General features: G+C 37.2%; 1 protein-coding gene across 1 annotated transcript in view; it reads right to left on the reverse strand.

The window, feature by feature from the left end:
- The window catches only part of LOC750927 (coiled-coil domain-containing protein 144A), a 105688-nt gene that overhangs the window by 68333 nt on the left and 12187 nt on the right, over positions 1-25168 (reverse strand). Inside the window, 7 exon segments of the mRNA XM_054670450.1 lie at positions 6775-6916; positions 7202-7235; positions 15647-15783; positions 17823-18190; positions 18193-18661; positions 19917-19990; positions 22068-22316. Of these exon segments, the coding sequence (XP_054526425.1) occupies positions 6775-6916; positions 7202-7235; positions 15647-15783; positions 17823-18190; positions 18193-18661; positions 19917-19990; positions 22068-22316 (1473 nt within the window).

The raw sequence follows: 25168 nt of genomic DNA on the forward strand, positions 1-25168 counted from the left end.
TTAAAAAACTGTGCATTTTTAACATTGTCTCCTTCATACATTGAACAAATATGCACTGAGTGCCTACAAAGTGGGAGACATTCTACTAAGCTCTGCAGATAAAACAGATAAGACCTCTACTCTCATTTAGCCTTAAGTGAAGTGAGGAACAAACACAACAAAAATGACAATTATAAATTCAGATATATGGTGTAAGAAAACAGAGTTCTATGATCACACAGAAGAATTTGATCTATAATGGGCCCAGGGAAGATTTCCCTGAGGAAGAGATGGCTACACTGAGAAATGAAGAGTGAGAAGGAAGCAGTTAAGCAAAGGGGTAGAAAAGCATTCTTGCCAGTCGACAGCAGGTGCTGAAGCTCTGCTGGAATCTGCTTCTGGCCACAATGGACAGCAAGTACTGATTTACCTTCTTGCCTGAAACAACCAAAAAGAAAACAGACAAAATATATTATACAATGATTTACCAGGCAGTGGACTTCAGGTAATGAAGACAATGATCCCCGTAAGACAGGAAACAAAGGAAATTCATCCAACACTCCAGCTCCCTGCCTTCACGGAGTTTCCAGGCTACCGCACAGAGAGAAAAAACTGACATAGAGTCCACCAGATTCCCTGAGATGAGATGATGAAGCTGAGAGTCTGGTAAAGCCAAGGCAGACAGAGATCACGAAACAGAACACCGGAAAGGAGACAGAGTACAGGGAAAGAACACTGAAGATTTGCAAAAATACCTCCTGGGTATCTAGCAGAGTAACAAACAGCACATGTGTGCCAGAAAACCGCCCCAGATCAAGGGGAAAAAAACATCTAAAAAACACTGGAAAGAAACATGTCTGGTGTTCACGATGTGCCAAAAAGAGTGTCCATTCCCATGAGTGATGCTGGGAAAACTCAGACTTCGCATGGCAATGAATAGAGTCATCACAAAGATCTTGCCCCAGGAGCAGGAAATTAGACCAAATCATAAAAGCAAGATCAGAAAGATCAAGCTGTTCATATGGAACTCAACTGTATATTAAAATTAAGCTCAAGCAGACAGGCAGAGGCATGGAAGATTTTTCTTTTCTTTTTTTTTTTGAGACGGAGTCTCGCTGTGTCGCCCAGGCTGGAGTGCAGTGGCTTGATCTCGGCTCACTGCAAGCTCCGCCTCCCGGGTTCACGCCATTCTCCTGCCTCAGGCTCCCGAATGGCTGGGACTACAGGCGCCTGCCACCGCGCCCGGCTAATTTTTTTTGTATTTTTAGTAGAGACGGTGTTTCACCGTGTTAGCCAGGATGGTCTCGATCTCCTGACCTCGTGATCCGCCCACCTCGGCCTCCCAAAGTGCTAGGATTACAGGCTTGAGCCACCGCGCCCCGCCGGAAGATTTTTCTTTAAAGCAAACTACACTTGTAGAGATTCAAATTACAATGTCAGGAATGAAAGCTAAAATGGATGGAAGTGAACACAGATTAGACATCACCAAAGAGAAGATTCATAAATTTGAGACATCAGTGAACTATGAGAAAACTTCAAGCAGGAATAAGTCCCCAAAGAGGGAAAAAGAGAGACAGAAAAATAAAAAAAGAATGGCCAAAACTTTCTAAATGTAAAGAAAACTATAATCCTACAAATCCAGAAGTATCTGGCTGGGAGAGAGGAAATGAAAGTATACTATTCCAATTTTCTTTTTAAAAAAATTTCAATAGCTTTTGGGGTAACAAGTGGTCCTTGGTTACATGAATAAGTTCTTTAGTGGTGGTTTCTGAGATTTTGGTGCACCCATCACCCAAGCAGCATACACTGGATCCAATCTGTAGTCTTTTATCCCTCACCCGCCTCCCACTCTTTCCCCACAAGTCCCCAACCTCCATTGTATCATTTTTATGCCCCTGCATCCTCATAGCATAGCTCCCACTTACAAGTGAGAACATACAATGTTTGGGTTTTCATTCATAATTTTCTTATGCCATATATGATATGCCATAATATTTTTTGAAGATGGACTGTGATGTTAAAATCGTATACTATAAATTGTAGTGCAACTGCTAAGATAGAAAAAAATAGTTATCGCTAATAAGCCATAAAAGGGAGACAAAAATAAATCATAAAAATTCCTGGACTAATTGATAAGAAAGCAGAAAAAGAAGAGAACAAAGAACTGGGGGGACCAATGGAAATCAAACAGCTTGATGACAGACAAATTTCACTGTATCAATAAGCACATTATAAATGGAACTGGCCTAAAAATCTCAATTAAAAGGCAGATTGTCAGACTGGATAAAAAGGCAAGAACCTACTCCATGCTTCCTATTAAAAAAAGCACTTTAAATGTAAAAACATAAATTGTTCAAAAGAATAGAAAAAGATATACCAGGCTAAGAGTTGACAAAAGAAGCCTGAGAAGAAATGGCTATGTTAATACCAAAGTAGATTTCACAACAACAACAAAAAAAGATACCAGCTATAAACAGTCATTTCCTAATGACTTTTAAAAGTTCAGTTAATTGGCTGGGCGCGGTGGCTCATGCCTGTAATCCTAGCACTTTGGGAGGCCGAGGCAGGTGGATCACGAGGTCAGGAGATCGAGACCATCCTGGCTAACATGGTGAAACCCCGTCTCTACTAAAAATACCAAAAAAAAAAAAAATGTTTTTTCAGTTAATCAAGAACGTGTAATCTCAAATGTTTGTGCACCTAATAACAGCTTCAAAATATATGAGGCAAAAATCAATAGACGAAATAGACAAATTCACAAGTACATCTGAGATTTGAATATCACTTACTCAATAAGTGATAAAACAAGGGAGCAGCAAATCAGCAAGAATGGAGCACACTTGAACAACACCATGCTTCTCAAGCACCCAGTGAGCACTTACCAAACAGACCACATTCTAGGTTCTGCAATCAATCTTTTTTTTTTTTTTTTTTTTTGAGACGGAGTCTCGCTCTGTCGCCCAGGCTGGAGTGCAGTGGCGGGATCTCGGCTCACTGCAAGCTCCGCCTCCCGGGTTCACGCCATTCTCCTGCCTCAGCCTGCCACCACGCCCGGCTAATTTTTTGTATTTTTAGTAGAGACAGAGTTTCACCGTATTGGTCAGGATGGTCTCGATCTCCTGACCTCGTGATCCATCCGCCTCAGCCTCCCAAAGTGCTGGGATTACAGGCGTGAGCCACTGCACCCGGCCTGCAATCAATCTTAATGAAAGAATTAAGTCAGAAAGATTTAAGTCATACAAAGTATGTTCCCTGATCACATGGCAATCAAGTCACAAATTAGTAACAAAATATCTCATCAAAATATTCAAATATTTTAAAACAAAGTAATACACATCTAAATAACCCTAGGTCAAAGACACGATGCAAAGAGAAATTCGAGAGTATTTTGAACTGAATGAAAATGAAAATACTACATATCAGGATTTGTGGAACACAGCTACAACAGTACTTAAAATTTTTTAGCACTTAATGTCTATATTAGAAGACTCTCAAGTCAATGGTCTTGACTTTTATCTTAAGAAACTAAAAAAAGAGAAGAAACTGAAAAAGAAGAAGAACAAATTAAACTCAAAGCAAGCAGAGGAAATGATACAATAAGCATCTGGTATGGTCTGACATTTGCATCCTCCCAGAACTCATATGCTGAAACTTAATCACAGAGGTGATGTTATCAGAAGGTGGGGCTTTGTGGAGGTAATTAGCTCATGGGAGCCAAGCCCTCATTAGTGGGATTAGTGCCCTTATATATACAGACCCCAGAGGGCTCATTCACCTGTTCTGCCATGTGAGGACACAGGGGGAAAAAAGAGATCTATGAACCAGGAATTGGTCCCTCACCAGACACCAAATCTGCCAGCACCTAGATCTTGGACTTTGGTGAGAAATCTATTTCTGTTGTTTATAAGCTACCCAGTCTATGGTATTTTGTTATAGCAGGCCGAACAGACCAAAACATCAAAGATGAAACCAATAAAACGGAAAAACAATAGGAAAAAAATCAATAAAATCACACACTTTGAGGAGGTCCATAAAAGTGATAAAACTCTAGCCAGGTTGATCATAAAAAAGAAGATGCAAATTACTAATTTCAGAAACATAGTAATATGACATTTTTATAGATTCTACAGATACTAAAAGAATAGAAATATAATAAGATAAGCTTTATGTGACTAAACATGACAACTTTGATAAAATGGACACTTTCCTTGAAAAACAAAAATTACCAAGGTCCAATTTCAGAAGGAATAACATGAACTGTCCTGTATCTCTAAAAGAAAGCATAAGTAAAGCCTTCCTAGAAAGAAAACTCCAGGCCCAGATAGCTATGCTGGTGAATTCTACCAAATATTTAAGAAGCAATATAACAATTTTACATGACCTCTCCCCCTGCCCTCAAAAAAAAATAGAGGAGAAATACAACTCATTCTGTCACTTTAGCATTACCCCGAACCAAAATCTGACAACGATATTACAAAAAGAGAAAACTCCCTCATGAACATGGACGTAAAAATGTAACCAGTTTCTCAAGAAACCAAGATATCTTCCTTTAGGTGAGTGAACGACTTCTGGTACAGCCATGCGATAATGAGCTATCATGCCATGAGAAGACATGAAGGAACCACAAAGGCATATTACCAAGTGAAAGATGCCAGTCTAAAGGCTACACACTGTCTGATACCAACTAAATGACATTTTGGAAAAGGCAAAACTATAGACACAGTAAAAAAAGTCAGTGGTTGCCAAGAGTTGGGGAGGGAAGGTGGGAAAAGATGAACAGATGAAGCACAAAGGAGTTTTAAAGCTCTGAAATTACTTTGGATAATACTACAGTGATAAATACATGTCCTTATACTTTTGTCCAAATTCACAGAATATAAGACACCGAGACTGAACCCTAATATAAACTATGGACTTTGGGTGATTATGATTATCAATTCAGGAACATCAATGAGATCAAGTGTAGCACTCTGGTGAGGATATTGATAATTGTGGAGGCTATGCACGTGTGGGGGCAGGGAGTACAGGGATAATCTCTGTGCCTTACTTTCAATTTTGCTGTGAAGCTAAAACTACTCTAAAAAATAGTCTTTTAAAACGCTCTAAATAAAGCTTTGGCAAATCAAATCCAATGATACATTAGAAAGATAATACATCATAAACAAGTGGGGTTTATCCCTAAATACACGGCTTGTTTGACATTAAAATATAAGTATTCACCACATTAAAAAACTAAAAGAGAAGAACCATATGATCATCTCCATAGATAGAGGCATTTGATAAAATACAACATTCATTCCTGATTAAAAAAAAAAAATCCCTCTCAGTAACCAAAGAATACAAGGGAACGCCATCAGCATGATAAAGAGCATCTCTGATAAACCCACAACTAACATGTGTCATGATGAAAAACTGAATGCTTTCCCTGTAAGATCGGGAACAATACAGGAATGTCTCCTTTCACTATTTTAGTCACCATTGCACTGAAGCCAGTGCAGTTAGGAAAGAAAAGGAAATAAAAGCTACCTGACTTGAAAAGAAGAAGTAAAACTGTCTTTATTCACAATCATGATCACATAATAGGGATGGGTAAAATCCAACCTGCGGGGCAGCTTCTTATTTTTGCAAATAAAGTTTTAATGGAATGCAGCTGTGTTTTTTAACATATGTATTGTCTATGGCTGGTCTCATACTACAATGGCAGAGTTGATTGGCTGTGACAGAGACCATTTTGTCACAAGTTTAAAATATTTACTATGTTTAGTAAGATAACAGTTTGAAAATGAAAAGGTTTGACTATCTTTGGTGTATGTAAAAAAGCTGATTGAATCGAATCTCAATTTTAAATGTTCATAAGCTACCCAGATTGGAAAAGACAGTTCACAGGTGGCAAATAAGCATATACAAGATGCTCAACATTATTAGTCCTTAGGGTAATGCACATTAAAACCATAATGATATGCATAATACACACCCATCAGAATGGCTAAAATTTCAAAATTTAAAAACAGCAATAATAAGAGCTTGTGATGATACAGAACAACGAGAAATGTCGTATACCTCTGGTTGGAATGCAAAATCAATACAAATACTTTGGAAAACAATTTAGCAGTTTCTTAATAAAGAAAGACAAAGGGACAAGAAGAGACTTTTATGGATGATGAACATGTTAACTCTCCTGATTATGGTGGTTTCAAATGTGCACACGATTGTATATTTTATATACGTGCAGTCTATCATATATCAGTTATACCTCACTGAAGCTATCAGTGCTGGAACAAACATATAAGACACAGAGTGGGACACAGAGAAAGAGAAGAGTAAAAATGATGCAGGATAAAGCTAGAGGATTCAGATCTCTAACCTTATAGCAATAAGAAGTAGTAGCTGAGTTATAAGCAAAGGAGTAACATGATCAGATCCAAATTTTTAAAAATTTATCATTATGATTGCAGAGTAGACCATGGTTTTAGGAGGTGGGGTATTTGGGAAAACAGCTCTAAGATTCCTAAGATTCTCGCAGCATTCCAGGAGGAGAAAAAAATGGTAACCTGACACTGGGGGAAGGAATAGGAGAGAAAAAGTCAACAAAAAAGACTGGGAATGCCACTCATACTGAGAAAAGTACAGTGGAGTTATCATAGCTCTTTGGTGTAGAGTATAAGTTAGTTCTCTATTTTAACACTGAGCGTATTTCTGAGATGAGCTTCACTATCACACGTCAGTTCTCAGCAACGTATACACACATTACTGCAGGATACATCAAAAGGCCTTGCATTTATGCAGTGGTCCTACCTTTACACTCCATTCTAAGTTGTTCAATCAGCAACATAAAATTCTCATAAACAGAGTGAGACAATTCACAATCCTCTGAGGCTATTTCAGATGGCTCCATTGAGTCAGCAAAGTCAGCCTCAGGATATATTTGGTTTTTGACCTATAAGATAAATAATACTGTTTCAAAATGTCCTCGAAAGATTTATAGCATATACTAAAGGTACAGAAGCGGTATTTCTCCATTTGTTGTGTGTGAGCAAAAATACAGGTACTTCTTAAAGCAACAGATTGTTCTTAAAAGGTACCATTATCAACGGTTACTGTTTCTTCATCACTTTTTCTAAGCAAACAGCCTTACAACAAAACATCTTGTTTTTTTCATTTTTACCTTTTAGAACTTGTTTTTTAAAAACAATATTTTAGATCATTTCCTTTTTTACAATACCTCGTTCTTTTCATTAGATGTTTTATCTGCAGGCCTGAAAAAAAAAAACAATTCCTTTTAGAAAAATAGCAAAGATGTAAAATACAAAGAATATCTAACACTACTGTTTTATCATATAAGATGTCTGCATTTGTGTTACTTCTATTCATCAAGTGTATAGGTAATTTTTTTACAGGTAATGTAAAATGCAGTAATTTTCTACAACGGACATTAAACTATAAACAGAAACAGCAACATTAAGGGATAAAGAAATTTACTACTACTAATATAATTACAAAGAATTAAATTTAGGTCAAGATTTCTCATAGTAAAACCAAAAGAAAAAAACATGTTACCTGCATTACGTGATAAAAATAAATATACCAGGGTCTTCTCATTGTTGTCCTTTTCAATAAAAACAAGCTTTTATGGGCACTAAAACCTATTTGGAAAATATTACTCACATTCTTATATAAGGGAAACCCTTTTTTAATGATGATATTAGTAAACTTTTTCTGGACTTACTATGCAGGTACTGTGCATCATTCTGAGCACTGTCCATGTGTCAAACTCATATAATCCTCATAACAATTCTGTGAGGTCAGTAACATATTAAGAATTTTATAAAGAAAGAAAATAGGCACAGAAGGGCCAAGTGACTGTCCTCAGCCCATACAGCTGGTCAGTAGCAGACCCAGAACTCAAACCCAAGAATTCTGCCTCAAAAACATGTGCTTCATGATATGCTGTGAAGGTAACATTTATTTTCAAGTGTTTTAAAGAGAGATGATAGCAGATGAACCCACATTGTCATTCCATTTCTGACTACAACTATAAATAATGTCAGAATCTTGCAATTTTTTTCTAATAAAAAAACTTTATACAGAGGCAAGTTTAGAAACCTACTTTCAAAAAACTAAAAAGTATTTTTAATGAAATCCATCAACAGGTATTCACTCATGTATTCACCCATTCATTCACGCGTTCAACAAATAAATACTCATTGAGCACACAATACATGCTGATGGCAATGTTGGTCCAGGGAAACATGGTTTTGATACTTCAGAACTTTATAATCCATTGTAGGTCAACTTGATTAAATATTTTTTTAAAAAACTTTATAGGCCAGGTGCAGTGGCTCACGCCTGTAATCTCAGCACTTTGGGAGGCCGAGGTGGATGGATCACGAGGTCAGGAGTTCAAGACCAGCTTTCCCAAGATGATGAAACCCCGTCTCTACTAAAAATACAAAAATTAGCTGGGCACGGTGGCGGGCGCCTGTAATCCCAGCTACTCAGGAGGCTGAGACAGGAGAATCGCTTGAACCTGGGAAGTGGAGGTTGCAGTGAGCTAAGATTGTGCCACTGCACTCTACCCTGGGTGAAAGAGCAAGACTCTGTCTCAAAAAAAAAAAAAAAAAAAAAAAAAAAACACTTTATAATCCAGAAGTAATAATCTGATAGATTGTCAACAGTTAGCTTTTCTAAAGTACTTAAACAAAACCCTCCCCTTCTCCCCAGAATCTAAACAACTATAAAGTTGATACTCCTGACATTTTAGAGTACCTCAGCAGATCATACCTATTCATCAGGGATGTTTAAATTCTATTCAGTATGGCCTAAGTGTTTGCATGTTTATTATTTCACAATTAAAAACAATCTGCATATGATAGTTTAAATTTTAGGTCACCATTCACAGGTTCAGTTATGCTAATATGTTACATTTCTGAACCAATGCTGAAGGAACAAACTCTTACCATAAAACTCTACGTGAATAAACACTTTAAGGACAATTAGTTTGCTAAAAACCTACAAAAGATAATGAATCGAGCTTTCAAACACTTAGACATACAAAATTAAATCTCATAAACATGTTATCCTTGTCCCTATCATTCCCAGCAGCATACAAACACACTCTAAAAGCTTCTATTTTGAAATAAAAAAGAAAGAAAATTCCCTTGAATCCCACATTCTTCTTCAGTTATCACTCATTTCTCTGTTGCCTTTCCCAATAACGGTTCCCTCAAGGGGTATCTATGCTTATCCACTACAGTCAGGATTCCACAGTAATTATTTATTCAAACTGCTCCTTGTCAAAGTTACCAGCCCTCATCATAATCAGTCTTTCAGCATTGATATAGTTGAGTATTCTCTAGCTTTGGCAGACTACACTATTTCCTATTTCCAGAAAAAGTAACCACTGGGAATATTCCTTCTCAGAGAAATAAAGAACTTATACATTTTAACTTCTTTCAACCTCATCTATTTCACTTAAACTGCTGTCATCATCTCCTTGTAGCAGACCACAAGTTACTAAATTAGCCTTCTCAAACACTGGCGTAATCAGAGATTATTTTGAGGTACATTTTTAATTTTCATTTTTCTTTACTTCCTTCATATGTAATGCAGAACCACAACTTTAAAAAATCTACAAAAAGCCAATGTTTTATAATAATTCTACTGATAACAAATAAAAAAAATTCTGTAAAATTCCAACTCTTCCCCATCTCAACTCATTAATTCAAAAAACACAGTTATGAATTATCAACAACATATAAAGAAATATATATTTCCTGCCTCAAAAACCAGGTAATATGCAATTATGATACAATGTGTAGTTTAAGAGTTGATATATGGAAAGTTATATTTTAGCACAAGGAAGGCGTTACAGAAGAGGCAAAATATAAGAGGAGCTCACCAGGGAAAAAATAGAGAAAACTACTCCACTTGGAGAATGGAATGACAGCACAAAGATTAGTCCCATGGAGTCTGGGTGTTTCCTAGGAACTTGAAAGGAAAAGCGTAAAACACAAAGAAAGTAAGAATGGAAGATGAATGCCACACTAAAAAGCTGGAGTCGGCTGGGTGCAGTGGCTCACACCTGTAATCCCAGCACTTTGGGAGGCTGAGGCGGGCGGATCATGACGTCAATAGATCAAGACCATCCTGGCCAACATGGTGAAACCCATCTCTACTAAAAATACAAAAATTAGCTGGGCATGGTGGCGCACCTGTAGTCCCAGCTATTCGGGAGGCTGAGGCAGAAGAATCGCTTGAACCCAGGAGCTGGAGGTTGCAGTGAGCTGAGATTGCCACTGCACTCCAGCCTGGTGACAGAGTGAGACTCTGTCACAAAGAAAAAAGAAAAGAAAAGAAAAAAAACAGCTGGCCGGGCGCGGTGGCTCACGCCTGTAATCCCAGCACTTTGGGAGGCCGAGGCGGGCGGATCATGAGGTCAGGAGATCGAGACCACGGTGAAACCCCGTCTCTACTAAAAACACAAAAAAATTAGCCGGGTGCGGTGGCGGGTGCCTGTAGTCCCAGCTACTCGGGAGGCTGAGGCAGGAGAATGGCGGGAACCCAGGAGGCGGAGCTTGCAGTGAGCTGAGATGGCGCCACTGCACTCCAGCCTGGGCGACAGAGCGAGACTGCGTCTCAAAAAAAAATAAAAAAAAACCAGCTGGAATCCACTGCACACAGGCAATGACTCTCACACATGAAACTCATATTTAGATCTGTGCTATGTTTTGGGTTTTGTTTTTAAATATAATAATGTTTAAACAGATTAAACCAAGTTTTAAAAATAACAGGCACATATTACATGAAAGAAATCAAGGAAATGTCTCGGGAAGAAAAAAATCTTAGTGTTAAAATTCCTAAATGTCATTATATATTGTTCAAAAATAGCAATATTCTCATTAGTTATATGTTTGTTTGAAAATAAAATAATTTGGTAAGTTTCCCACATATTTAGTCTAGTACTTAGTCTTAATATAAAAAGCTGGATTTGCCAGCAGAAAATTGTAATTACTTTTTTATGAAGTAAACACACATTATATCACTATCATTGCATGGAAGAGAAAGTGAACAAAAAAAGATTAAGGAATAAAAAAAGAATATCACTATCATATAACTACATACATTAACAAAGAGACAAACATTTCCCACTGGAGATTAGGAGTTTAGCAGAAGTCTCTGAAAATACTAAAAACTGAAACAAAATTAATAATTGCTTTTTGTTTGTTTGTTTGCTTGTTTTTTAACTATGTAGTGAATTCTTCTGGTTAAGACTAAGCATCAAAAAAAGAGATCTTCCTGAGAGCAATTATTAAACAATTCCTCTTGACCCACACTTCCAAATTAAGTCTATAGTTCTGGAATACGAAATCATTTTCATTTTAAACATAGTTGATGGAAGGCAAATTTTAAACAGAAAACTGCAGTTTAAAGTTGTCTCAAACTTAGTAGCTACATTTGTAACAAGCAACCACCCACAGCCAGTTGTAAATGCAGTCAATCATCAGTGACCATCGGCCTCTCTCACCAACCAATATCAATGTGCGCCACTTGCTTCGGAAAGACAGCCAATTAAACACAAACTCGCTCCAATCCACAAGCCTGGGAGTGTTAACCAACCCACAGCAGCCTCACTCAGATAGCCATGTTTCTCCAGATGACGTTAACCCTCTTATGCCGCTGAGAGTCTGCCAATGCTTCAAGCCCGCTCCTCCCGCAACCCTATGTAAGATCAACAGCTGCTCTGTCAGAATACAGAGTGCCTGATGAGCATAGCTCTCTTATAGAAAGCAACACATGCCAACTTGGTCTTTTAACTTCAAATACTGAAGGTTCATAATCAATTGGAAACAATTTTAAGTCCATTAAATTTACCACCCTTATATTTTAATTTTCTTTATAAATTACCAATGAACTATGTAATTCCTTTGATCCATTTTATCATAAGTAAAACTATCATGATTATTAGTAAAAGAATAAATAGTGAGTAACCACAATATTGAGCTTTTCTCTCTAAATGGAAAACTATTAATACAAAGAATGTAGCTTATTACAAAGAGCCAAAAAATCCAAAAACGCATATAATTTCTAGGCAAAAGTGTTAGAATGAACCCATGTGAAATCTTTCTTTTTCTTTTTTTTTTTTTTTTTTACCTGAGAATCAATCTAATGTTTAAAACAATACACCAAAGGGTAAACTTCAGTTGCTCATTTAATAAATATTTATTGAGTAGCTACTTATTGCAAGCTAGGCCCTTTTCTAGGCACACAAACATCCTACTCATGGGAGTGAAATAAACACAATAACCATAGATAGATTAGGCAAAATATACAGTGTTAAAGGAGAAAAACTAAAGCAGGAAAATGAAATGTTTACAGGTTTGAGAGGAGGGATAGTGGGAATTCTAGGATGGCCAGAAAAGTCCTTATTGAGAAAGGGGCTTTTAAGTAAAGAACTGAAGGAATGGAAAAAGAAAGCCAGGAGGCTATCTGAGGAAAAGGCATCCCAGACACAGGGAACTGCCCAGTACAGAGGTGTGCCTGGGGTGTTTAAGCAACTGTGATAGATAACGAAGAGCAAGAAGTTTAGTGTAGCTGAAGCACAGCAAAGGGAATAAGAAACAGAAGTTTAAGTGAGAGAGAGAACAGGGCATATTGTGTGTTGCCTTCTAGGTATGAGGAGGAACCCTGACACATACTCAGAGTGAAATGGGAGGCAATCAGATGGATCTGAGCAGAAGAATGACATCATCTGACTTATGTTTTAAGTATGGCCACTGAGTTAAGGATTAATGAAAAGAGGTTTCTTCAAAAAAAAAAAAAACAGACCAATTAACAGTCTATTACATGCATCTAGAGAGCAGATGGTGGTGGCTTGGAAATGGAAGATATGACTGGCTTCTGGATATATTCTTCAGGTACTCCTGACAAGATCTGCTGACAGATTAGATGTGAGGTGTCAGAGAGAGAGGGGAGTCAATGACGACACCTTAGTTTCTAGCAGAGCAACTGCAAGAGTTGCCATTAATGCAAGTAGGAAAGACCATGTGAGGGGTAGGTATGAGAAAGAATATCGGTACCCCAATCTTGGACCTGGTAAGTTTGTGATACCCAACAGTTCGTGACCAATCAAACAGAGATGTCAAGTAGGCAGGTTGGTATAGAAGTCTGGAATTAAGGAGAGAGATCTAGGCTGGAGACACGCATTTGGAAATCATTAGCACACACAAGGTAGTAAAAGTCATGAGAAAGAAGATTGAGGACTGAGTCCTGGGACATATCAGTCCTGGGACATATCAATGTGTAAAAGGTGGGATATGAGAAGAAAGCAAAACAGACTATGACAGATGGACTGGAAAGGCAGGAAGAAAAGCCAGGTGAGTGAGATCCTGAAAGCCAAGTGAAGACACTGTTATGGAGGAGAGAGTTTTCCATTGGGTCCAATATTGCTGACAGGTTAAATAAAATGAGGTCTAAGAAACAATGTCTAGATTTACAAATCAATGGTAAACTTGAGAACAACAATCTTGGAAGAGAGGTGGGAGTGAAAATTACTGGTATCAGCTCAAGAGTGAATGGACAAGAAATCTGAATCCATGAGTATAAACCATTCTTTCAAGGCCAGCATACCTAGGGGCATGACTGTAGATGATCTAATTTTCTTTTCGTTTAGCTGTATTTTTCAATTCTTATATAACTATATACTATATTTTTACCCTTTAAAAGTTTTTTTTAAATCATATCTATATGGCATTTTTGAAATGCCAGATGAAGGTATTAAATAAAAATTCATTAACTTATAAAACCAAAAGACCTCTTGAATATTTCTAGATTATATAAGCTGATTATCATTTTGCTCATGCTTATACATAAAGACCAAGGAAGACTAAAAGTTTCAGGAGAAGTATTTCTTGCTTGATAAAAATCATCTAACTCTAGAATATTTTATACTCACCAAATATACAAAGTAATAGTCAAAATACGGAATTCTATAACAAGAATAAAAGGGGACAAGTGCAGAAAATAATCTTATTTTGTAAATCAAATTTATCTAAATTATATGAAGCTACTGTTGAAAAATATGGTGTGTTTCCTACTGAAATACATTATCTCTTAAAAGAAAGGATAATGGTATGCATGTAGGGTACCTTTAAAAAGAGGATTCACTGCATAACAGCACCTGGGTTTTAGCACAAGGATCAACAAATCGGTGCTTGTGGAGCAAATCCAGCCCACTGCCTGATTTCATAAGGAAATTTCCTTGAAATGCAGCCACACTTATGCCCTTTATAATTCACAAGGCCTAAAATATTTACTAACTGGCTCTTTACAAAAACAGCTGTCCAATTCTTGGTTCAGTAGAGCTAAGATCCTCTGTTGTATTTTAGTAAGTTTTACCCAGTATATTGAAAAGCTGACACGGAACATGAATCCCCATGTGCAATCCCTTGGCAATATTCAGATTAATTTGAGGATCTGGTATTTCAGCACTCACACATGGACAGCAAAAAACAAAAATTTAATAACTAGAATTCTGTTGCTAACAAGGTACAGTGTCAATGTAGCATGTTGCTAGCTTCCTTTTGTAACTCAGCAGATATTACCAGAATTCCAACAAAACTGGCTTAAGATGTGTCATCAAACTAAAGGCTTTAAATAGACTTTAATTGTGAAATAATCAGTACACTCCTGGTCTAACAACTTCTTTTATTAAAATGAGTGCATGCTACATTATTTTCTGGGTATGACAATTGTACTATTTCCTTATTGCTAAGGATTTAGACTAACTCCAACTTCTTGATATTACAATGCTATAATAAATATCCTTATACATAAGTATATATGTAACACATATAAATATCCTTAACATAAATATATCATATATACTTAACATTATATATATTTAACCTATTAGCCTATTGTATGTTACATACTACATGTAATCAATGTCCTTAACACATATGTGTATGTGTTTACACAAGTCATATTTTCCTGTAGGATCTTGTCCCAAAAGTGAAGTTGTTAGGTTAAAGAAGTGACATATTTGAAATTTTGATACATGCTACTAAATTACCCTGCAAAAAGGATTCATCAATTTCATTTAACAAGTGTATGAAAACGCCTTTTTCTTCACATTTGCCAATACTTCCGATTTTTTAAATAAAATATCAATATGATTGGAAAACATGGTGTCTCATTGTTAGTTTGCATTTTTCTGATAACCAAGGAAGGCTGAATATCCTAGTAAAAGTATAAAATCTGTTCATCATGAATATTAGCCCAAATTAGGATTCATTTCATAGCACATAATTGTCTCCTGTTTTTTGTTTTTGTTTCTGTTTTTGCTTTTTTTTTTGAAATGGAGTTTTACTCTTGTTGCCCGGGCTCGAGTGCAATGGCATGATCACGGCTCACCACAACCCCCGCCTCCCAGGTTCAAACGATTCTCTTGCCTCCGCCTCCTGAGTAACTGGGATTACAGGCATGCACCACTACACCTGGCTAATTTTGTATTTTTAGTAGAGATGGGGTTTATCCATGTTGGTCAGGCTGGTCTTGAACTCCTGACCTCAGGTGATTCACCCGCCTTGGCCTCCCAAATTGCTGGATTACAGGCGTGAGCCACCACGCTTGACCAATTGTCTCCTGTTAAACGCTGCTATAGGCTTACCTGTCATGCTCTCCATTTTCCTTCCTAGGAATCTGCTGATTTAGTCCATCATCATCATTGCCAACAGTAGTACCATCAGTTAGGGTTCCTGATAATTCTGTGCTATTACTTCTGTGCTTCTCCATTTCTTCTTCAACCTTGAGTGAGAGTTTGATGTTCAGGATGATTGTTATTGCTTTATTCAATACAAAGAACTTTTTTCTGTTTGCATTGATTTCATCATCACTTGACTCAGTTTAATTATAATTTTAGTCATTAAAATATTTGGTGCTTACTTTAATTTTGTCACATCTGGAACTATCATCATATAATTATAATTATTATAATTTTATCATCAACATTTTTGTAAAGTCAGCTTCATTTCTGTTTCAATGAATGAGACAGAATTTTCCAAAATTTCAAGCAGGGCCCTTCTTAATTTTGTGCTTTTATTCCCAAACACCCTTCACTATGTATTATGAATTTTTACCTCATTTGACTGGCACAAATGGAAATAAGAAGGTAAAGACACAAAGCGTGTCTTCTTCTGTCTTTGCCACTTGACTTTCATATTAAACAGCCAGATTGAGAGGATACAACACTGTGGGGTTTCAGGAAAAGAAAGGAAGCTTTCCCTTTTCTGCACTAAGCTATTCTTTTCCCCCACTAACTTCTGTCTTTTGTTTTTTTGTTTTTTTTTTCATTTGAATCCTGAGATATCAAAAAGGTGAAGGTGCTTACTGAAATACAAGTCTGCCACAACACAAAAAGCAGAGTGAAACTGCTGAGCTAGGGTGGAATTCTGGAAATGAGATGCTTCCCAAATTTCACATTCAATAGCCATAAAAGTTTATAGCTGGAGGATATACAGTATAAGAATCTACTTTAGCTCACTCTCTATTGATAACTGGGCTAAAGTCAAAAAAGATTAAAATGATTGATCCAAAGCCCCTAAAGTGCCATTACGTAGCATTTTGTGGCACCAAAAGAGACAGTACAATTCCATAATGCTGAATCAGACAAATTTGGCAAATTAATCAGATAGGTTAAAAGTGTGACTTGGGTAAAATAATTTAATGCCTTAGCGGAGGGTGGGAGGCCTGCCCTAATCAATGTAGAAGACTCAGCTTTCTACTTTGGCACCATATACCAAGTGTTTGGCTGAGCATTTATGCTACTTACATGGAAAAAATATATATGCCAAAGCTTATTGTACTTTATTAAGCAACATAACATAAAGGTCTGATTCAACAGAAACAGTGGAGAGTAGTTATATTAACAAATATATTAAAGTGTATATGCTTGTTGTTGAAAAATATTTAAAGTGGTCATGATGCAATTCTAAGTTCCAACAGTTTGAGTTAAACAGAAAAACCTGAAAAGCACAATAAACAGATTCATTGGCCAGGAATATTTGCTGCAGCTCTCAGGGCTGGATACTTTTTTTTTCTTTTCTTTTCTTTTTTTGGTAAGAGATGAGGTCTCACTATGTTGCCCAGGCTGGAATGCAGTAGCTATTCACAGGCACGATCCCACTACTGATCAGCACAGGAGTTACTTATGACCTGCTCCATTTCCGACCTGGGCTGGTTCACCCTTCCTTAGCAAATCTGGTGGTGCCCCGCTCCCAGGAGGTCACCATATTGATGCCGAACTTAGTGTGAACACCTGATCGGCATAGCACACTATGGCCCAGAATGCCTGGCCTCAAATGATCCTCCTGCCTTAGGCTCCCTAGTAGCTGAGACTACAGGTGTTTGCCACCACGCCTGCTAGATACATTTTTATATCTCTTCTTAGTCATTGCTTCCTTTCTACTGTATTCCCATCTTATTGTTAGACACAACTCATCTTTAAGTTGGTAAAAGGAAAAAGCCCTCAAGCTCATCACATTTCCTTTAGCGATTTTCTTGACGCCTCTCCTGGTTCTGAAGGTCACATGATATATGGCTAAATGAGTTTCACAATCCATACGCCACTTGGAAGACTGACAGAGAGACTTAGGTCAATTAAGAAACAAAGATTATGAGAAAGTTTTCCTAAACTCCTATTACTTAGAAATCATCTGTTTCTACACACAATTACAGATTTAGACAACCAAACTGTATGCTTTTCATACGCTTTTCCTAAGTGGAAAATCAGAATGGACCAGATAATTGAGAGAAAAAACAAAGAGTGGCAGCAAGTAAAACCCTACCTCTTTATGAAGTTGAACATTTTCTTTCTTCAAAGCCAGGAACTCTTCTTCCAATGTGTTGACCTCATTCTTAAACTTTTGCATGTCTTGCTGTAATTCTTCATGTAGATATACTTCTGATGTTCTGTCAGAATCTGGTGGTAAAGAACTCAGATTTTCCAATTTAGGTTTCAGGCTTTTATAGTTATTTGTACTGCCACGGTCACTATTTTGGTTCATATTTTTTGTCATTTGCAAATCAAACTCTTGGTCTTCTTTCATTTCAACCGTAACCACTTCTGGGTTCCTTGCTTTCTTAGTGCTTGCATCATTATGAAAGTTCTTATCTGTACTAAAAATATGTCCAATGCCTGGTTTGTTATCATTGCGCAGTCTAATTTATTTTCATGTAAATGAAGCTTAGAAGATGACTGGCAAACATGTTCCTGGGACCCAGGGTATGGATGATAGCATGGATGGATGATATTTTTGAGACTGGGTTCTTTTTGTTCAGGAAATGTCTCGAATACCACTGAGACAGATATTTCAGATGCATCTTCTTCCTCACAACCAGGTATGTTATTTGTCAAATTAAAGGGAATATCCTTCACATCTGTTCCTCTTGTAGAGTTATCAAGTAGTGGCTCTTCCTCAGGACAAGCAGGAATTTTGTATTTTTCATAAATTTCACCAAACCTCTGCTTTAACTCATTTATGATGAGTTTTAATTGGTTTTTCCACTCTAATTTGCCTTGTTCAATCCACATTTCCTCAGATTTTTGCACATGAGGAAGTACTGGATATATAGGTATATCCTCTCTATCACAATCCTTAGCCATTTCTGGTTCTTGAGACGTTTTCTGCAGATGCAAAAGTGGAAGATTAATTTGCTTGTTTTGTTTCTTGGGTGTCTTCTCTGTTGGGCTACATGTTTTAAAAATAGCTTTGTCCTTAAATAACAGGTATGAACAAGGAAAAATTCACAAATAATTAAAATGAAAATTTAACTGTTAAACTTCTTCATCTAGGTTTAGCTACTCCCAAATCACTGGCTTGTAACTAAGAAGTTAAAAAAAAATTGTCTTAGCTGAAAGGAGGAGAAAAATATGAACCAGCAAACTTAACTTTGTCACTGTTTGTTTGGAATAAACTTAATTCATTATGTGTTAAATCTACCAAAAATGAATTAGCAGATGATTTCTAGTATTACAAAGGCTTTCTCACTTGAAAAGTGAGCCCCTACAGTACATGTAAGTACTACATATTACTACATGTAAGTACTATATATTACTACATGTAAGTTCTATAGATTACTAACTGGAGGGTAGGCAATCTTCAAATTATTAGGAGCCCGAATCAACACCAATCAGAAAGAAAAGCAAATTCTTAAGTTTTAATTCAAATTATATACTGTAACATCATAGGGTTATATATCTAGACTATCTTCTTCAGTTCAGTTCTAACATATACTACGGTCCCCTAATAACACTAACTAAAACTTTAAAGATAATTCTTACTAAGTTTCTGCATCTAAAAAGTTAGAAAGTTATTGTTTGTACCCTAACACCAAAGATCCCATTCTGCAAGGTATGATTCCCTTAATAGGCAGTTGGGTTGATTTCATAACCCCACTCTCACTGAATGTAGACCGTGAAGTCAATGAAAGGCCACATCTTTAACCTAGGCATTAGTAACTGGCAATATAAAACTGCAAAATTTGAGCCACTGGCCATGATTACTCTTATACCATGAATCCAACTCAGTGGCCATCACTGTTAAATTGTTCATAATTTCTGTTGCTTAATAATATAAGTCAATAATTGACATTACCTTCTTTATCCCGTAAGGATATTGTAAGAATGGAAGAGCAAACAAAATTCTGGAATGTTTGCCTCTACTCCAAGGGTAAAGATTAACTATAAGTTATGATAGATTCTAACAATATTGTGTTTTATAACTAGTTTAAATGTATTTAAAATTAAATATTAACTAAGGATCTATTGATTCTCAAAGGCTAGTCTGAGAGGTAATTTCATTTGGGCTAGCTTATATTATTAAAGCAAAGAAAAGAGTATTAAACCAGAAATTTAGATTTTAGTTTAAATGTTTCCACACCTGTGGCTGCTTATTTTCGCACCCTTTAAGTCTTTCTTGCTCTTCCTCTGATGTCAGCTCCGAGTCTTGTTCTGCTGCAAAATCCAAACGTTCAGTTAAACTACTTAGAACAGTTAGATAAAAGACATAGTCTTTATAAAAATAGATTTTAAATTACATTTCATTTTATTTCATAAATTGAGAGTTTAAATGAAGCTTGATCTTTAGCGGAATACTTACTTCTTTAAGAAATACTTCTAATTCTCCAAAACTTCAACAAACCACTTTCTGGGAGACACTAGATGCCACCAGGTTAAAGAAATACAATCATGTTGAAGATTCACTCACAGATTCATCCACCCAACATCAATGAACAAAGCCATCACAAACAAAACAAAATTTTGGAATGCAGTAGCAATATTATCAGGCAATGCTGCATACTGTTCTCCACTTCATAATAGTACCTTATTAATGATTTCCAAAATGACTGTGGACACCTTTATTGGTGTACAACCTCTTCCTAACATCTGAAATGGTTCCCTGTATTATTCTGACAAATGTATTAATATTTTCATCTTTTAAAACAGACTGCTAAAAATAAATAAATAAAATACATAAAATAAAAAACAGACTGCTAGGTGAAGTTGACCCTCATCCTCATCTTTCCCCAGGTAAACAGGTATCTAGGTATCTCCTTCCTTAGGGCTGCCCTAGAACTTTACTGATTTTTCTACTGCATCTCCACCACCCGAACTGTCAATTATTGCTTTACCTGTCTATTCCCTTTGCTCCTTGACTGTAGGGAACAATCTTGAAAATCATCTTTGTACAAAGAGTCATTATCTATTTTACTCAGCAATTATGTATTGAGTCTTGCTACGTGCTAGGCACTAGGATTTAAAGAGTGAAAAGAAAGCATGTCAGAGATGACTTTTCTAGAGATCCTGCCCGAGCTGAGGCTTGAAGAGTGAGGCTAGCCTAATTAGAAGGGGTAGGGGACAGGAAAGAGTGAGAGCATGACAGGCAGCAACAAAAGGCAGAAAGAGGCCTGAAAGAGTGTATGTGTTTGCCTGCAGTCAAAGGATGGGTCAGCAGGACAGGACCAGCAGTTCAGTAAGACCAGAGAAAGGGCACACGGGGGAAAGGGCTAAAGATGGAGAGCTGAGCAGAAGTCACATTATGAAAGCCTTATGTATAATTTTAAGATGCTTGGACATTAATGTTCTCAAGAGTGGTCCCTGGTCTTATTTGCATTGGTGATAGAACACTGTCAATGCCAAAACCAACATCCCTAGCGAACACATTTATTAACGCAAGGTGGTAGCTCATGTGGACACAGCCAAGGAGATACTATGCAGCAAATTCTCAATAAGTCTCATTAATTACTGACTTGGAAAGTCAATTCTATAATACATAAAGTCATAGAAACGATAGGAAGTCACTTAATATTTGCTTTTGGAAGGTGTTTTTTTGTTTTTGTTTTTGTTTTTTGAGACGGAGTCTTCCTCTATTGCCCAGGTTGGAGTGCAGTGGCGCAATCTCGGCTCACTGCAACCTCCACCTTCTGGGTTCCAGCGATTCTCCTGCTTCAGCCTCCTGAGTAGCTGGGACTACAGGCGTTCACCACCATGCCCGGCTAGTTTTTTTTGTATTTTTAGTAGAGATGGGGTTTCACCATATTGGCCAGGCTGGTCTCGAACTACTGACCTCGTGATCCACCCACCTCGGCCTCCTAAAGTGCTGAGATTACAGGTGTGGGAAGGTGTCTTTTAAATTATAGTGCATATAGTTATAACTAACAGCTGTGAATTCAGAGCTGTAAAAATAAAGCAAAGAAACCACATTGTGTTTGAGTCAGCAATCTTTAGGTCTCTACTAAGTTATCCTAAATATAATCCTATGTTAGTCCCTAAACATACTTAGTCCCTATATTCTAAATATAATCCTACTTCCTAAAGAAAATCATGCTTTCCCCTAATTCTCTGTTATCTAGATGTTGCTTTGGTTAAAGGAAGAACACAAATATCCTGCCAAAAGGTATTCTGTTCAGTGCAAAAGGTGAGTAAACACAAAGCACATTTTACCAGAAAAAGTTTTTTTAAGTCAGAACTATAGCTCTATGCAGCCAAGCAGAGGCACTCTAGGACTGAATTCTCTATGCTTCTTTGTTACCTTCTTTGCTCTCTTTGTTTTCTGGTAGCTGTGATTGGCACAGGTCATGGAGAGTATCATTCCCTGAGAGAAGTACAACTCCAGGGTCCATCTTTTCTCGTTCTGTTAAGTTCATCTGTCCCAGTTCTTTGGTTGCTGACTGATTTTCAGGCATTGATGGTGATACAGATGGACATTTATCATCAACTTTCAGATTCTTGGATCTCTGACAAGTCTCATCACTAAGGGTCAAATTAGTAGGATGCCAATCTGAAAAATCCGAAAACGAAGTTTTCATTTTTAGGATGTAAATAACACAATAATTTGACTAACTTGTATACATGCTTTCTTCACAGAAACAGTCCCACATCCTGCTCTCTCCCACAACACACTATGCATTCAGGCTTATTATATTTTACATGTCCTATGCTTACAATTCATTCAGGTAAGTTTAATTAACTATCATCTCTCACTTTTCTACATTTTTACTGTTTACTATTACTTACTTTTATTCACTCAGCAGTCTCTATTACATATTTTGCTTTCCATTAAGATTCTTCGTGGATATACATTTTTTAAAACAGAATTTATGTCTAACCATTTTAAGCTTAAATATACATGACAGCATTGTATGTATGTATTGTAGAGACACAGGATTTACAAAAACTCATAATAAATATACTTTTAAAACTATTTTAATTACAATGAGATGGTCTTTCCTCAATGCACCACTATCTTCAGAATTTCCTTTCAAATACTTGGATAAACTTCATACATTTATTTGCAAAATAAGAGCCGTAAGGGCTCTAACTGTTCCCATGTGAGAACAGGATTAGTCTAGGACCACACTAGATCCAAATAGCACACAGTGCCACGAGACAGGAAAGGAATACATAACAAAAATATTTTCCTTTTTACTATATAAACAAAATTGTTCGGATTTAAATTTTTTTTTTATTTTTTGAGACGGAGTCTCGCTCTGTCACCCAGGCTGGAGTGCAATGGTGCAATCTCGGCTCACTGCAAGCTCCACCTCCCGGGTTCACGCCATTCTCCTGCCTCAGCCTCCTGAGTAGCTGGGGCTACAGGCGCCTGCCACTACGCCCGGCTAATTTTTTTTATTTTTAGTAGAGACGGGGTTTCACCGCGTTAGCCAGAATGGTCTCAATCTCCTGACCTCATGATCCGCCTGCCTTGGCCTCACAAAGTGCTGGGATTACAGGCGTGAGCCACCGCGCCCAGCCTGAGATTTAAATTTTTTAAGACACGTGAAAGAAAAAACCCAAAAACACATAAGTGAAAGTTTAAAGTCCATTTCATCATAAAGGGTGCATTTATCCACAACCACATATATGGTTTAAAATGTTGACTCTCAATTATGATCTGAGAATCCCTGGAGTTCAAGATCCAGATGAGGGGCCAAGACGTCAAATAACACAAAATGTTATTTGCCATTTTCACTCTCATTCTGTTTCACGTGTACAGTGGAGCTTTTCATAGACATGGTGTGTCATAACATCATAGCTCTAATGGTGAATGGGTCATAGTTCTAAAGGCTATTGGAATGTATGGCTGTGCGTGCTTGTTTTTTTTTTTTTTTTGTTCATTTGTTTGTTTTTTGAGATGGAGTCTCACTCTGTCACCCAGCCTGGAGTGCAGTGGCGCGATCTCGGCTCACTGCAAGCTCCGCCTGCCGGGTTCACGCCATTCTCTGCCTCAGCCTCCCGAGTAGCTGGGACTACCGGCGCCCTCCACCACGCCCGGCTAATTTTTTGTATTTTTAGTAGAGACGGGGTTTCACCATGTTAGCCAGGATGGTCTCGATCTCCTGACCTCGTGATCCGCCCGCCTCGGCCTCCCAAAGTGCTGGCATTACAGGCGTGAGTCACCACGCCCGGCCGCATGCTTGTTTTTAAAATATTTTAGTTTTTATTTCTAAAATAGTAAATATCAAAAGACACAACCGACTTAAATAAAAGCTCTTTGGAATTTGCAATAATTTTTCTTTATTTTAATTATTTATTTATCATTATGAAGAGAGTTTGAGATCCAGTCATTTGATAGAAAACCAGAGCTTCCTGTGTCAATAAGGACTGACCTCAAAAATGTAATGTGACCAGACAAAAGAAAGTTGCAAAATATGTAGAGTGTAAAACAATTTATATACAATTTTAGGACATGAAAACAAATTCTACATATTATTTATGACCATACACATATGTAATGAAATGTTTTAAAAGGGAATGGACATAATAAATTCTTAATTCAGGGTGTTGGTTACCTCTAGGCAATAATATTTAATCATATAAAACGAACCCCAGGCCAAAAAGTTTCAGAATCAATGTTTTAAAAGACTGTGTCCACCATATAGTTATTAAGGGTGATTAATTGCTTTCTTTGTTTTTGATAATCAAAACACACACACACATGATTTGCTGACCAGAATATCTGACTGGCTTAAAATCATCAGTATAGCCACACTATGATGAAATAATTAAACTTAAAGCACAACTAACATATTGGCAAGTAAAGTTTGTCTTATCTGATAAGTTTTGGTGCTGCACGTTCACCTTATATTCTTTCCACCTTTCTAATACCCCACTCTTCTTTTGAAGTATTATCTCATTTTACCACCCTCCATCATATCCACTTGCTTCTTTTCCCTTCATTTACTCTCTGTACTCTCTGCCTTCCACATTCTTTATTCCCCCTTTTACTCTTATCCTCTTCCTTCTATCCTGACACTGCATATCTAGGGTTCAGTACTATCCACAGTTCCAGGCATTCACTGGGGGTCTTGGAACATAACCCCCATGGATAAGGGGGGAAAACTGTACATTTTGTTGTGTAGGTCTATGGGTGCTGTGCTGTGTTATGTGGCAAAACATAGGGAAGAGACCAGGGACAAGGATCTTTGCAAAGACTTTTCAGCTGCCAGTGGAGAAGAGCTCAAGGGAGATCAGTGTACTCACTCTCACTAATCCTCTTCTGGGGCAGATGCTGGCAATGTTTACTGAGTTCTAGCTATTTTCCCTAGCACAAACAAGGCTCAAATTCACCTCCCATTTTACCTCCTATGGACAGAACCACTGGAAAGATCACTCCCTTAAAGAGCTTATTCA

The sequence above is a fragment of the Pan troglodytes genome, chromosome 19, assembly GCF_028858775.2.
Source record: "Pan troglodytes isolate AG18354 chromosome 19, NHGRI_mPanTro3-v2.0_pri, whole genome shotgun sequence".
NCBI lineage: Eukaryota > Metazoa > Chordata > Mammalia > Primates > Hominidae > Pan > Pan troglodytes.